General features: G+C 38.3%; 1 protein-coding gene across 11 annotated transcripts in view; it reads right to left on the bottom strand.

Moving 5' to 3' along the window:
* Positions 1–14,550, bottom strand: part of DDX60L (DExD/H-box 60 like) — a 124,757-nt gene that overhangs the window by 32,668 nt on the left and 77,539 nt on the right. For 8 of the 11 annotated variants that reach the window (XM_064371006.1, XM_064371008.1, XM_064371009.1 and 5 more), the window contains 5 exons: positions 11,407–11,511; positions 10,759–10,887; positions 8,173–8,297; positions 4,777–4,938; positions 780–945 (listed from right to left, as the gene is read on the bottom strand). In XM_064371006.1, the coding sequence (XP_064227076.1) occupies positions 780–945; positions 4,777–4,938; positions 8,173–8,297; positions 10,759–10,887; positions 11,407–11,511 (687 nt within the window). Of the gene's footprint in view, positions 1–779; positions 1,226–4,776; positions 4,939–8,172; positions 8,298–10,758; positions 10,888–11,406; positions 11,512–14,550 lie in introns of those variants that run through there. The other 3 variants (XM_064371015.1, XM_064371014.1, XM_064371016.1) reach the window with 3 other exon arrangements.

Here is a 14,550-nt window from a genome sequence, read left to right as displayed (position 1 = left end):
AGCCCATGCAGCCTGGAGTAAGAAAACTGGTTACATAAGTCAGTCACCCACAGAAATATACAGTATGCAGCTATTCAGATAATAATGTAGCGCTATTGTTGCTGGCAAGAAATAAACAGGTAAGGGAGGAAAGAAGATTGCAGACTAATTTGTATATAATATGGCCTTATTTTATTAACAAATAAATACACAGAATGTCTATGTGAGTGTGGACATGTTTGTAACTACAGGCCACAGGAAAAAAGATCTGAGAGAACAGTGAGTCTCTCTGAGCTGTGACATTACATTTATTTTTATTTTTATTTTCTATTTTCAAGTGTTTTGGCAATGAACATAAATTGCTTGCATAATAAATAATGTTTAATGCCATACCATCCTTGGGTATTTCAATATTTGCTTAATGAGATGTTTTGAATGTTATATAGAATGTCTCTGAAATTGAAACTTTCAGTTGACATTATTTAAAATATAATGTGTCACACATACTCAAATGTGACCAGCATTAAAATACATCATATTGAATTGAGTTCTACAATCAAGCTATAAACTAATGCAGGATAATAGAGTGAAATAAAATAAGAGGCTGATATTCATACTGAGCAAGGAAGAGTCACCTAGACAACTTTAGCACATTAAATTGAGACAATCATTGTAAAGCAAAAAACATACAGAGATAATCCTATTTCAAAGGTATTGCACAAGTCATTTCCGTGTTCAAATGATCACTATGATAAAGCATCACAACTGTAAAGTATTCTATTAATAATTGTCTGACGTACCAAGCCATTCTCCTCGGTGATCTCACTGTGTAGGGCGCTGACATCAGCATATGTGCGGCCCTCAGAGATTTTCACAGTCTTCAGCTTCTTCAGGAAGTTAATATATTCGGGCCTATCCATTAGCATTCCTTCCAGTTTTCCAGCCCTCTTCTCGTTTTTTTTAATGCTATTATTTTCAAAAGAAAACTTTTAGGTCATATTTTGTTACCACAAGAAGACTAAGGCCCCCAGATTTCCCTTTGTCATCCAATGTTGACAGTAGCTCCATCAATCCTGACTTGGTCTCCCCTTCCTCACAGGCACTTCCACTATTCCATCTAGAAGTCATGGTCCTTCACCAGCAAAAATCCCCTGTATTTTCTTCCTTTTCTCTGCATGATTTCTCCTCCTTCATGCTGTAACAGATATCCAGTTCTTCTCAGGACAACTTCTGCTCCTGAATCTCTCTTGAGCAGTGGCCAGAGCACAGTGGAAAAGCAAAGGAGGTCGGTGTGTGGCACAGTCTAGAAGGAGTTGGCACATCCCCTGATCCCACTAACTCTGGTCTTATAAAGAGGGTCCCAGACAGAAAAGGGTACTTTAAATATCCATGCTGAGAGCAGAGACCCTTCATGACTGGGTCCAAGAGAGAAACTGATTATAGCAATCAATATTCTTTATTTTCATGGCCCATATAGTTCATTACACATTCAACTTGAAATGTAGTTCCTAGTCCCGAAAAAAGACTAAAGAGAATCAGTTGCCAAGACAACCTGGAGCTCCAACTTCTCTCTCCCAGATCCTTTTCCCTTCTCCTATGTCCAAAAAATATGCACAACAAGCAGAAAGAAGATAAAAGCAGGAGTGGAACCAACAGGGAGTTTGCCCTAGTCTTTATGAAATGTTTGAATTAGAAGGGCTATGGAAGTCATTTCAATGCTGTTACAGACTGAAAGTTTGTGTCCCCCTCAAAACAAATTCATATGTTGAAAACCTAATCTCCATGTGTGATATCAGAAGGTGGGGTCTTTGGGAGGTGATTAGGTCAAGAAGACAGATTTTTTATGAATGGGATTAGCAACCTTATAAAAGAGGCTCCAGAGAGATCCCTCACCCTTTCACCCTATAAGAACACAGAAAGGACAGCTCTCTATGAACCAGGAAGCAGGGCCTCACCAGACAGCAGCTCTGCTGACACCTTGATCTTGGACTTACTAGCCTCCAGAACTGTGAGAAATACATTTCTGTTTAGAAGCCACGTAGTCTATGGCAATTTGTTATGGACTAAGACAATGCGGAGGGGAGGTTTCATTATTCTCTCAAAAGTATTTATGAAGCACTATTACTATGTGCCAGGCAATATGCTAGTATGGGGGGACTCCAAGAAGAATATGCACAACTCTTGTAAGAGAACTCCCAAATGAAGATATGAAGACAACTGCAATGTGGTGTTATCACTGATCCAAATGCTTCAATGATTCAAAGTGGAATGAGAACAAAAGACAAAGGGTAATAAATCTATCTGAGGGAATCATTATCAACTTCAGAGAGAAGAATGATTTAAAACAAAAGACGTGGGGCAAATGAACAGATATATGAGCTAACAGAAAGGAAGGCCCACCAGGTAGATGCAGTGCCTAGTACATAGACTCAGGTGGTGGAAAGCGATTCATGCAAGGAGAACTCTGGTGAGATAGAGACTCACCAGAGAGGAGTGGCAGGTAATGATGATGACGCCACAGAGGTAGGCAGGGAACAAATCACGGTGACCCTTGAATGCCATGCTAAAGTGCCTACCTGAAGTCCCACCTTCAAGCTGGGGCTTGAAATCTAGGGGCTGCGTTGCCAGTCCTGTGGACTGAAGCGAGAACTTACGGTGCTTTTTCTGGGCCTGCCCATGACCTCCCATGGACCAATCAGCACACGCTTCCTCCCCTCTGAAGCCCATAAAAACCTCAGACTCAGCCAGACTTGACTCAACAGATGACTAGCTGCAGAGAGGAGTTACCTACTCCAGTGTCTCCTCTCTGCTGAGAGATGAGCAGATGTCAGGATCACCAGCTGTGGAGAGGAGCTACCCACTCCAGGACCTCTTCTTAGTTGAGAACTGAGGACTTGACAGGATGACCAGCTGCAAAAAGGAGCAACCCACTCCAGGGTCTCCCTCTGCTACAAGCTCAATACTCATTGGGACCCCCCACTTCCAGAGAGAAGCTATCCACTGCAATTCTCCTCTGAGCTGTTCCATTGGTCAATAATGTTCTTCTTCACCTTGCTCACCCTCCACTTGTCTGTGTACCTCATTCTTCCTGGATGCAGGACTAGAACTTGCAACCCACCAAATGGCAAGGCTAAAAGAGCTGTAACACAAACAGGGCTAAAACACTTGCCACATTGCCCTTGCTTGCCACATTATGGGTGACAAGAAGGAGAGAAGAGAGAAGGAGAGAAAAGCTGCAGCATTTAGAGGAGCCCAGACCTAGGAGCTCCCCAAGCCAGGGCTGTGATACCCTCTTTGGGGCCCTGCAGTTCCTGGCATCTCTGGGCACCACCATGTTCCCCAGTACCAGCCATGGAAGCTGCTTGCAGTACTCCTGGTCCAGCTGCAGCCACACAGGAAGCTGGTGCCTATGCCAGTGCCTGGAGCTGCCAGCCTCTCTACAGCTGGCATGCCTGGCTGGGTACAGCAAAGGTGCCACTGGCCACAGAGGTTTTTAGCCAGAAAAGCAACACCCCAAGAATCCCATAACAGAACAATCAGACCAGCAACTGTATGTCAATAACATTGGAAGAGGTAAACCTGGAACAAGAAATTACACATGAGAAAGACTCTAGAGAATCCCAGATAACAAATGGCAAGGACCTGAATCAACTCAGAGCTAGTAAGTGAGGATCGAGAGGATGGCAAGGACAGAAGAAACATTTTGACTATAGAACTGTCAGAATTAATCACACCTTGGGGAAAAAGGGGAAAAAAAATCACAGCAGTGAAGTTCTACCCCTAGCATACAATTGGTATGGCAATTCGTTCTATAGTCCATTCTTTGGTTTTTAAGTTTTATTTTAAGTCCAGGGGTACATGTGCAGATTTGTTATACAAGTAAATTTGCATCATGGGAGTTTGTTGTACAGATTATTTCATAACCCAGATATTAAGCCTAGTTCTCATTCATTATTTCTCTCGATCCTCTCTCTCCCTCTTCCTCCCACCCTCTACCCTCTCATAGGCCCTAGTGTGTGCTGTTCCCCTCTATGTGTCATGTGTTCTCATCATTTACTTCCTACTTAAAAGTGAGAACATGTAGTATTTGGTTTTCTGTCCCTGTGTCAGTTTGCTAAGAATAATGGCTTCCAGTTTTATCAATGTCCCTGCAAAGGACATGATCTCATTATTTTTCATGGCCGCATAGTATTTCGTGGTGTACATGTACCACAATTTCCTTATCCAGTCTATCATTGATGGGCATCTAGATTGATTCCATGTCTTTTCTATTATGAATAGTGCTGCAATGAACATATGTATGCATGTATCTTTATGATGGAATGATTTCTATTCCTTTGGGTATATGGCCAGCAGTGGGATGGCTGGGTTGAATGGTATTTCTGTCTTTTGGTCTTTGAGGAATCACCACGCTGTCTTCCACAATGGTTGAACTAATTTACACTCCCACCAATAGTGAGTAAGTGTTCTACAGACCAGGAAACCTCCAGGCTGTGGCCTGGGAACATGAATGCAGGTTATGGCTAAGAAGGCTGAGGGCCTCCCAGGAGGCCCAGCTGATTCTTAGGCTTACAGGTTGTGGTCTCACCTCTCCTGATTCCTAAATGAACTCTATCTACATGTATAAGAAGGATTCCCTTCCTCCCATCCTCTCACCCAAATTTACTCTATTTGCAAAAACTGTGAAACAATAACAAGGGCCCCTTTGTGGTTCAGGTCTCTAAACGTTTCTGACAGTGACTTATGAATATTTTAAGTCTTCGGGGCCAATTTGTTTAAGTAAACATTAATACTTACATCTTTTTTTCTTCCTCCACAATTCTTTCAACTTTTCTAAGTTCTTTATTTATATCAAGGATATAATGATGACATTCAGTGTGGGGATAGCTTTTTGTCTCTGTCTTCTCCAGAAAAGCGCACATACTTCCAGCTCTTTTTTCCACATCACCATTCTTAAACCTTATAACAAATTAAAATAGTGCTTTGAAAAGACTATATTCATATTGTAAACCAAAAATAAAATTATAAGGCCCCTCAATCATCTGAATAGGCTTCACCCTAGGCCAGGGCACTCTAAAATGTAAACTGAAAGAGTGGTTTAAACCACAATGGGAAGTGGGGGTCGCACATGCCTCACTGTACCCTCCAGCATTCACACCAACACAGACCTTAGGTCTGATAAGAAACATCCACAATCTATTCTCTCTGAAGCCTGCTACCTGGAGGCTTTGTGTGCACGCTAAAACTTTGGTCTCCACAACCTTTTATTATTATTATTATTATTATTATTATTATTATACTTTAAGATCTTGGGCACATGTGCAGAATGTGCAGGTTTGTCACACAGGTATACACGTGCCATGGTGGTTTGCTGCATCCATCACCCCATCATCTACATTAGATATGTCCCCTAATGCTACTCCTCCCCTATCCCCCTACTCCCTGCTATTCCTTCCCTAACCCCCCAACCCCCGACAGGCCCCAGTTCCACAACCTCTTATAACCCAGACATTCCTTTCTGTTGATAACCATTTCAACCAATTCCCAATGAGAAAATTTTTAAATCTACCTATAATCTGGAAGCCTCCCTTCCCAACTTTGAGTTGTCCTGCCTTTCTGGATCAAACCCATGTGTATGTTAAATGTATTTAATTGATGTCTCATATCTCCCTAAAATTATGAAACCAAGCTGTACCTCAACAACCTTGGGCACATGTTCTTAAGACCACCTGAGGGCTGTGTCACAGGCCGTGGTCACTCATATTTGGCTCAGAATAAATCTCTTCAAATATTTTGGGGAGTTTGACAATATCATATGTCCATCTACTGCTATCATCTTGACATATAATTTGCTAGAAAAAATGTTTTGGCTCAATGTATGAAACATCCAGTAATATTACACTCATTATAGGCTGAGTTCTCCATAGAGTTTTTCAAATATTACTTGTGAGGCCATGGATTTACTAACATATTTAGAAAACAGACTTTGAAAAGGAATCTTATGTAGCTGATGAGCATTAAATTATTACACTGAAGAAACAAAGACTAGGAAAGTCTACTATACATGGTAAATAATAATAATAATAGTAATAGCAAACAATTACCAAGTTCCAGGCACTGTTCTATGTGGTTTAAATATATTAACTAATTTAATCTCTATCATGATGTTATGAGGAAGGTAATATTATCTATGTTTTGCAGATGAGGAAGTAAATTCCAAAGGAAATTTTGAAATGTCTTCAAGGTCACATAGCCTACTGGTCAGGTTGCGGTTAGAACCCAAGCAACTCAGCTTCAACTTCAGAGGCTGTTTTTTTTTTTTTTTTTTTGAGACAGGCTGACAGGCTCTTTCTCTGCCACCCAGACTGGAGTGCAGTGGTGCAACTGCGGCTTACTGCAACAGAGGCTATATTTTTTACTGCACTTTTAATTTTGCCTCCTTGTTCATAGTAACACAAGCTAATATGCGATACTCATATATTACTGGTTGCAAACAGTGTTTTAAATGATAGCATTAAATGATTCTTCTTACTGCTTTAAAGTAAACAAACTAGGTCACCTAGGATTAATTTTCCTTCTTGAATCCCTCTGATCACCTATGATAAGAGTCCAGTGTAAAAAAAAAAATGTCTAGTGATCGGGCCTCAATCAGTCATGTTTCTACTGATGAGTTAAGTGTTTTATATAAACTACTTTGTTTAATCCACAACACAACCCAATGAATTATTATTCATTGTTATTAGCTCCATTTTTCAAATGAGGCTGCAAGAGGGTAAACAGATATTCAGAAGTCACATAGCCAGAGGAGGCAGAGCTGGAATTTAAGCTAAGATCTGACCCAAAGTGTGTGCTCCTAACTTTGCCTCTACATGGGCACCAGACACAAAACATGTGCCTTGTCAGCACCATGCACATTTTCTGGAGTCCAGATTAAGGAAGGGAAGTTGATCAGCTTGAGCCTAAACCAACTGTCATAGAGTTTTCAATGTTCCGGTGGTACAAAGCAGTGGACTCAGCCTAGGATTTCTGGAGCATATGTTAAAGACAACTGGACACTCCATTCAAGCAGCAAAGATCTCAATCCCAAACATTTAAAATATCTATTCACAAACCTGCACGTTCTGCACAGGTACCCCAGAACTTAAATATAATAAAAATTATAATAATTTATTTTAAAAATGTAGATGTATACAAGTGCACAAATAATGAATCCCATTTCTATTTAGATTCCTATCCCAAAGTCATTCTTTCAGCCATGCCTCAGTGCTATATAGGAGTACGTTTGTTTCTAACTAAAATTCAGAGCCACGCTGCAAGAGTAATCTATATAGATGTCGTAACATGTTGGTAGAATACTTCATTTGTTTACCTTGGTCCAAGCATAAAAGAAGAAGAAATTTTCTTGTAATTCCCCACATTTGTGACTTCAGTCATCTACTCTTTAGTTTCTCTCATCATCATGTTTTAGTTACTTTGGATACATAACAATACACATGTGGCTTAGTGCTACCATTAAACGTATCCACACGCCTATGTGTTTGTGTATTTGTCCTTGTAAACGATTTCACATTACCATTGAATCAAGGTGCTGGGAATTTATTTTATACAAAACTTCTGTAGTTACAATAATTTAAAATTCTCTTGGCTAAATAAGTTTTTTGGTTCTGATTATGAGAGTGGGTCCAGGGTACATAGCGTTACCCACTTAATGTGCTCCAGTTAAGTTCTCCTAATCAGAGAGAGATGCTAAATGCTACTCAAAGTCTTTTTATTATGTCACGCAGTATCAAGGAATGCCTCTGGGCTCGGTTTTCTTCACTATAAATTAAAACCAAACATTCAATAAATTTTGACTGCTTTATGCGTTTTACATCTGTACATGAAAAAAATCAATTTAGTTCCTTAAAGAACATTGCTAAATTTAATGATAGTTACTTACAAAAAACAATTAGAAAAACCAAAAACATTTTTAAAAATCAAGAGTCATGGAATTAAGATGAAAAATGTTATAAGGATTGACCTAGAAGGCTGACCTATTTCTTTAAAAATAAAATCTATATTGTTTTTTAAAAATGCAACAAACTAGTAAAAATAGGCTTACTTCTCATTTATATACAAATGAGACTAATTGAAAACAAAACCAATCAAAAAAGCCTAACATATAAACAAAGAAATTAAGTTTCAATTACTTACAAAAAAAATATTGCAGGTAACTTATCCATTTGTCTTAACTTTTCAACAAGAAGAGGAAACATGTTTACCATATCTTTTGAATTAGACGATGAATTCGGACTAAGGTTCTCCAGTACTCTTTTGACCTAGAGTAGTAAGTTTAAATTATTTTAAAAAAAGAAGAAGAAGAAGAATTTGCAGAAACAGGAGAGAGAAAGGAATTATTTCATTGTCTAAAATTAGAATTTTTCATATATAGTTTTTTGTGGGTTTTAAAAGTAGTCCTTTTATAATATATTATCAAGTACTGGTAAAAGTCAATGGAGTTACAGACATCTCTATATTAAAGAATAGACAAAAATATATAAAATATAACATATGTTTTTTTATAGGCACTACAAGTAAGTCAGTAGGATAAAGATGTTCAGAAAATGTTGCTGTTTCAACTGTTGCAGGAAAAGTGACAAAGTGTTTCTCCAGTTATTAGATGGCAAAATCGCTGCCAAATATGGAGTATATAAAATCAACAATGGAAAAGAACCTCTTAAAATTAAAAAAAAAAGTTTTTAACTATATCTACCAATACTTTGAAAAGGTATAGAGGCATATTTATAATGCTTAACTAAAAATTCAAAAAAAGAGTAAGTCACAGAGTGATCAACAGAAGTACAATAAGTTGTTCACTTCAGATATTGTTGAAATCTGGGTGGTAATTTTTATCCTACTATTCCATATTTTATTTTATTTTATTTATTTATTTATTTATTTATTTATTTATTTATTTATTTATTTATTTATTTTAGAGACAGAGTCTTGCTCTGTTGCCAGGCACCAGGCTGGAGTGCAGTGGCGCAATCTCGGCTCACTGCAACCTCTGCCTCCCGGGTTCAAGCAATTCTCCTGCCTCAGCCTCCCGAGTAGCTGGGACTATAGGCGCATGCCACCACACCCAGCTAATTTTTGTATTTTTAGTAGAGACTGGGTTTCACCATGTTGGCCAGGATGGTCTTGATCTCTTGACCTCGTGATCCACTCACCTCAGCCTCCCAAAGTGCTGGGATTACAGGCGTGATCACCACGCCTGGCCTTATAATTTTTTATAAACAGCATCTACTACATTTTTAATCAGAAAAAAAATGTTATTTTACATCAGGAAAATTAACATTAAATTCCTTTACATACTATACAATGGAAAAACACTGATGAAATAGTTATGTGCTATCATGAATACATTTTCTTGACAAAGTCATTTTCCATTTTAATTATCATTTGAGGGGTGGAGAGTAGGGACATCCTTGGTATTCAATTTTCCCCGGATTAACATTTAATAGAACACAGCATTCTTTGCCAAACAGGCTAAATTATCTGTAATATTTCCTTATATCAATACCATTTTTTTTTGAGAACGAGTCTCCCTCTGTTGCCCAGAGTGAAGTAGAGTGGCACAATCTCGACTCAGTGTAACCTCTGCCTCCCAGGCTTAAGTGATTCTCACACTTCAGTCTCCAGAATAGCTGGGATTATAGGCATACACCAGAAAATCTGGTTAATATTTGTATTTTTATAGATATGGGTTTTCACCATGTTGGCCAGGCTTGTCTGGAGCTCCTGGCCTCAAGTGATCCACCTGCCTCAGCCTCCCAAAATACTGGAATTATATGTATGAGCCACCACACCTGGCCAACAAACACCATTTTTGTCTTTATTTCTTTTATCTCTGAAGAAAAAAAGGCAAATAAACATGATACTCAGTCAGCAAACTAGAACCAAAGATCCATCAACCTTAACGCTCAAGGATATCTTTGCTTCTCAGCATAGCCACCTGAGTCTGTCATCTGTAAATTTGCCTAAGCCTCTTTCAAGTATATTTATATTTTCTCATTTATCATCATGTACATGAGTTTCAGAAATTGGTTATTTTTATATAATTTATTTTTATTTGCACAAAATCTTACTTAGGTTAGCCCCTGTGCTAATGCCCGATTCCCTCAGCAACATTGGTTCTCCTGTTAAAGTTAAGGATTCTCTATTTTTAGCTGTTTGTAGCTGTTACTGAAGAAACCAAAAGCCTACAACACATGTTTTGTTTGTTTGCCTGTTTGTTTGTTTTTGAGTCAGAGTCATGATCTGTGGCCAAGCTGAGGGCAGTGGCACGGTCTCGGCTCACTGCAACCTCTGCTTCCTGGATTCAAGCAATTCTCATGCCTCAGCCTCCTGAGTAGCTGGGACTACAGGTGCATGCCACCACACCAGGTAATTTTTTTGTATTTTAGTAGAGATGGGATTTCACCATGTTGGCCAGGATGGTCTCAATCTCCTGACCTCGTGATCAGCCTGCCTCAGTCTCCCAAAGTACTGGGATTACAGGTGTGAGCCACCACGCCCAGCCTCTGTGGCACATGTTTTAAAGGGCACTGAGCTAAGAGATGAAACCAGTTCCCTCCTCCTTTTTTCTACCTCAGACTCACTAGATAACATGTTTAAATGGAATTATGAAAATAAAAACTGGAATAAAAAGATTACAGAACTGTCATTGGCTAAATTATTATGCAACTCCAAACAATTAACAATTAAGCGAAACTTCGTCCAAGAAAGTGTGAAAATTACCTGCTTCACTTTGCCATTTTTAATCCAATTCGTTAATTCTGCCTGTAAGTTTTCTTCATATTTTCTAACATCCAATTTCTTAATGACCACTTTATTCTTAAAAAGAACAAATTCCTCTGGACACAATTCCTTGGGGGGAAAATTATCACAAAATTAAACTATGCAATGTATATAGTAAGAAAAATACAATGATGTATTTGAGTTTACTTGTCTCCTTAATCAAATTGCAAACTCCCGAGGTCAGAGGCTGTTAAACATCTTTTTACCTCCCCATAATTTCTAACACATAAACTTATGATGACGGGTGAGCTCTTCAAACGAAAGAATATAAGGCATGGCTGACGAGAAGATGAAAATGAACAGAGAAGAGAATGGATGAATCTAAGTCCAAAAACACAACTAAAGTAGTATGGTATCCCAAAAGCTAAAAGAAGAAATATTTTCAAGAATTATAGAATATTCCATGCTACATACAATAATAAAGTCACAAAGAATGTCTGAAAATAAGAAAAAAAAACTGATTATTTCAAAATAGCAGCATCAACCAAGTGGAGAGAAGAAGTGTGCTTACCTGAAGAATAATTTTGCCATATTCTTGAATAGCATTATCTGAAGTTAGTTTCCATGAATATATATTTCTATATTTACCTGAGCCCTGGGCCAAGTTTCCCAGGCTTGAACCATGGTATCATAAAGCTGGATGCTTTCTTGAGGGGTGAGTGTAAGATCAGGTGGGAATCCATACTTTTCAATCTGTGAATAAATGAATTAATGGATGGTTGAACAAATAAAATTGCAATGTTTGTATTTCCTTTATTTTATCTTATCTTTCATGGCTAACCCCTCAGGTCTTTATCCATGAATCCAGGAACATTAAAAGGCAAAAAACTGGAATATTTCACCTCTGCAGGGATCTGTTAATAAAATCTTAACAAAGTAGCATCCCTAACCTGAGGAAACAGAAAACTCCAAAGGCCACTAATAAGTGTCAGCATTACTTCCTGAGACTATTTGTACTAGATGATAAACGAACACAGCTCTATGAAACAGCTCCAGAATGCCAGTGAGGGTACTGGGTGGCTGGAAAATAGGAAAACTTACAGAATAGCCTCAACTTAGACAAAAAATATACCTTTCTTTTTGAAATATCCCTTTGAAACAGACATTAAAATGTGTTTAGTGAAGAAGATGATTTTATGGATACCAAGCCATGTAAAAAGGGACAAAGCTTTGTCCCTAGAGACCCAATATAAGAACTGGGTCAGCCAGGTGCAGTGCCTCACACCTGTATTATCGGCACTTTGGGAGGCTGAGGTGGGCAATTCATGAGGTCAGGAGATCAAGACCATCCTGGATAACACGGTGAAACCCCGTCTCTACTAAAAATACAAAAAATTAGCTGGGCATGGTGACACATGCCTGTAGTCCCAGCTACTCAGGAGGCTGAGGCAGGAGAATCCCTTGAACCCAGGGGGCAGAGGTTACAGTGAGCCAAGATCATGCCACTAGTGAGACTCTGTCTCAAAAAAAATAAAGAAAGAAAGAATAAAAAAAATGTTAAAAAGAGCTGGGTCAACTTTATAAGCACAAAGACCCTCAGACAACCTTCAGATACTCAAAGAAATTTCTACCTGATGGCTACCTTGGTTACTGATCAGCTCTGCCTTAAGCCTTGAGAACTCACACACTACTTTTCCTCTCACAAATATTGTTGATGTCAGTCATGTGTGAAGCACCGCATAGGGTACAAGAACAAATTCCATCTCATAGCCTTTGTGTTCTCTATGCCTTTGTCTTCAATCACTACTTCTTCTCATCTATTATGTACACAAGGGATAAAGTAACATCTCCTAAACTATAACACCAAAAAGAAATGTTAAAGATGAGAAGTCTATGGGAAAGGCCCTATTAAACAAGTTAACCAAGTATCTTTATGTCAAGGTTTCTGTTATGTTCATGTGCACTAGAATCTCCAAGAAAGGGATAGGACTTCACACTTCTCCCAAACTTACTTGAGGAAGGAACCCTTGTTTTAAAAAATACATATTCCTGGTTCCTAGAAGATTGGAAATACTGAGCTAAAGGAGCCACTCCAAAGATAGAGTTCAGAAAGCAAAGAAGGCCTGTTTGGTGGACTGTGGGATTAGAACCCACTCCTTGGAATTCTGTTTGTTGTTGTTGTTGTTGTTGTTTGTTTGTTTTTTGTCTATAACATGAGAATGACAATGTCTTCATTGCTTGTCTTCATGATGGTGGTAAGATTCAAAAGAGTTAATATAAGCAAGATTTTCTTTTTGTAGTTATGTTATTCGAAAAGAATCATCATTTAGCAATACTCAGATTGAATTTATGAAGCTAGCTAGTTGGCAGCGACTTAATTTGAACACACTAGTAACTATATTCATTATCTCAGGTGAGGATTTCAGTATCTCATAAATTGCATCTTTCAGGTGACCATATGTTCTGTCTATAAACAAAGCCATTCCTGACTTAAGTAATTAGACTTTTCTAAGAATCATCAAGTACATACAATGCTATGCTTCTATTTTGGTCTCTAGAATAACAGTGATTCATTTTCAAAGCATCTCCTTTCCTTCACGAATGCCTTGGTTTCCCATCTGTAAAATGGGAATAATTATCCTTATACCAGAGATTTGTTGTGAGGATTACATGATATAATGTGTATAATCCGCTGTTAAAATGCCTGGCTCTTTCTTGGTATCCCATCCATCATAGTGACTGGTTATTAACTTTCAGGTAATCTTTCTCATCGGTTTGTCAACTGTATCACTAAAAAGACATATTAAACTGAATCGTTCTCCTCTGCACAGCATGTAATTAGCTAGTATCTCTTAAGCTGGCCTAAATAATATATAAAATGATATAAAAAGACAGTATATAAAAGATCATTCTATGGTTATATTGGTTTTTACTTCTTCATTCATAAACAAAAGCATATAATACCACAATGCTCCTTTTGAAAAAATAAAAATTAAATAAGATGAATAAAAAATAAGTGAAAAAGTTGTATGGTAAGCATTTATCAGAGCTACATGGAAAGAGACAGACAGTAGTTCTTTCGAGGACTGCCTGGTGCTGACAGCCTCTTAGGGAGCTGAGCAGCTGCTTTTTGTTTTTTTATGGCAGCATAATTCGTAGGTAGGCTGTGCAGCTCTTCCCTTAGCCCAGGAACAAGCCATATATGGATTGCAGTGATCCATCACCACAGCTGGATTAAAGCCAGCTCACTCATCCTGTTCCCATGCCTTCCTTTCCGAAGCTATTTCCATGAGCGTTACAGATATTAAGTCCAAGGTTAGAAGGTTCCTTTACATTCTTCTCTTATTGCTTCAATGCATTCTGCTTCTCCTGATGATTGAACAATTTCAGTGTAATCTCATGAATGCTATACTCACGTGGATAGATCATCTTGCTATTATTGCTACCTTAGGAGCACAAAGAAAGGTCTTATATAAATGCACACCTCACAAATTTCACCAGTTGTCTAAGCATTTTTAAAAAGTATGTCTCTCTATTTATCCCCAGGCATAAAAGAGTAAAATATCACAGAGTAAAGAGTTGAGAAGATTCACACAACAGCACAGCTCTGCAGAAGTCACACAAGGTCAGAACATACTGTAATGGTTCTGTTGCTTTCCAGTTACTCCATTAATAGCTACTGAGAATAGAGGAAGGCACATGGCCAAAAATGATGAACTCCAAGCCACTGTACTCACAAATGCTTAAAGGTAACTTACCTTAAATCAGTCTAAGCAGAATAAACCTTTAAAA

Source organism: Aotus nancymaae, unplaced genomic scaffold (genome assembly GCF_030222135.1).
Source record: "Aotus nancymaae isolate 86718 unplaced genomic scaffold, 86718_ANA_hifiasm-v0.15.2.pri h1tg000115l, whole genome shotgun sequence".
In the NCBI taxonomy this organism is placed as follows: domain Eukaryota; kingdom Metazoa; phylum Chordata; class Mammalia; order Primates; family Aotidae; genus Aotus; species Aotus nancymaae.
Note: the sequence above shows the minus strand (reverse complement) of the source record. Positions and strands in the feature narration are given on the sequence as shown.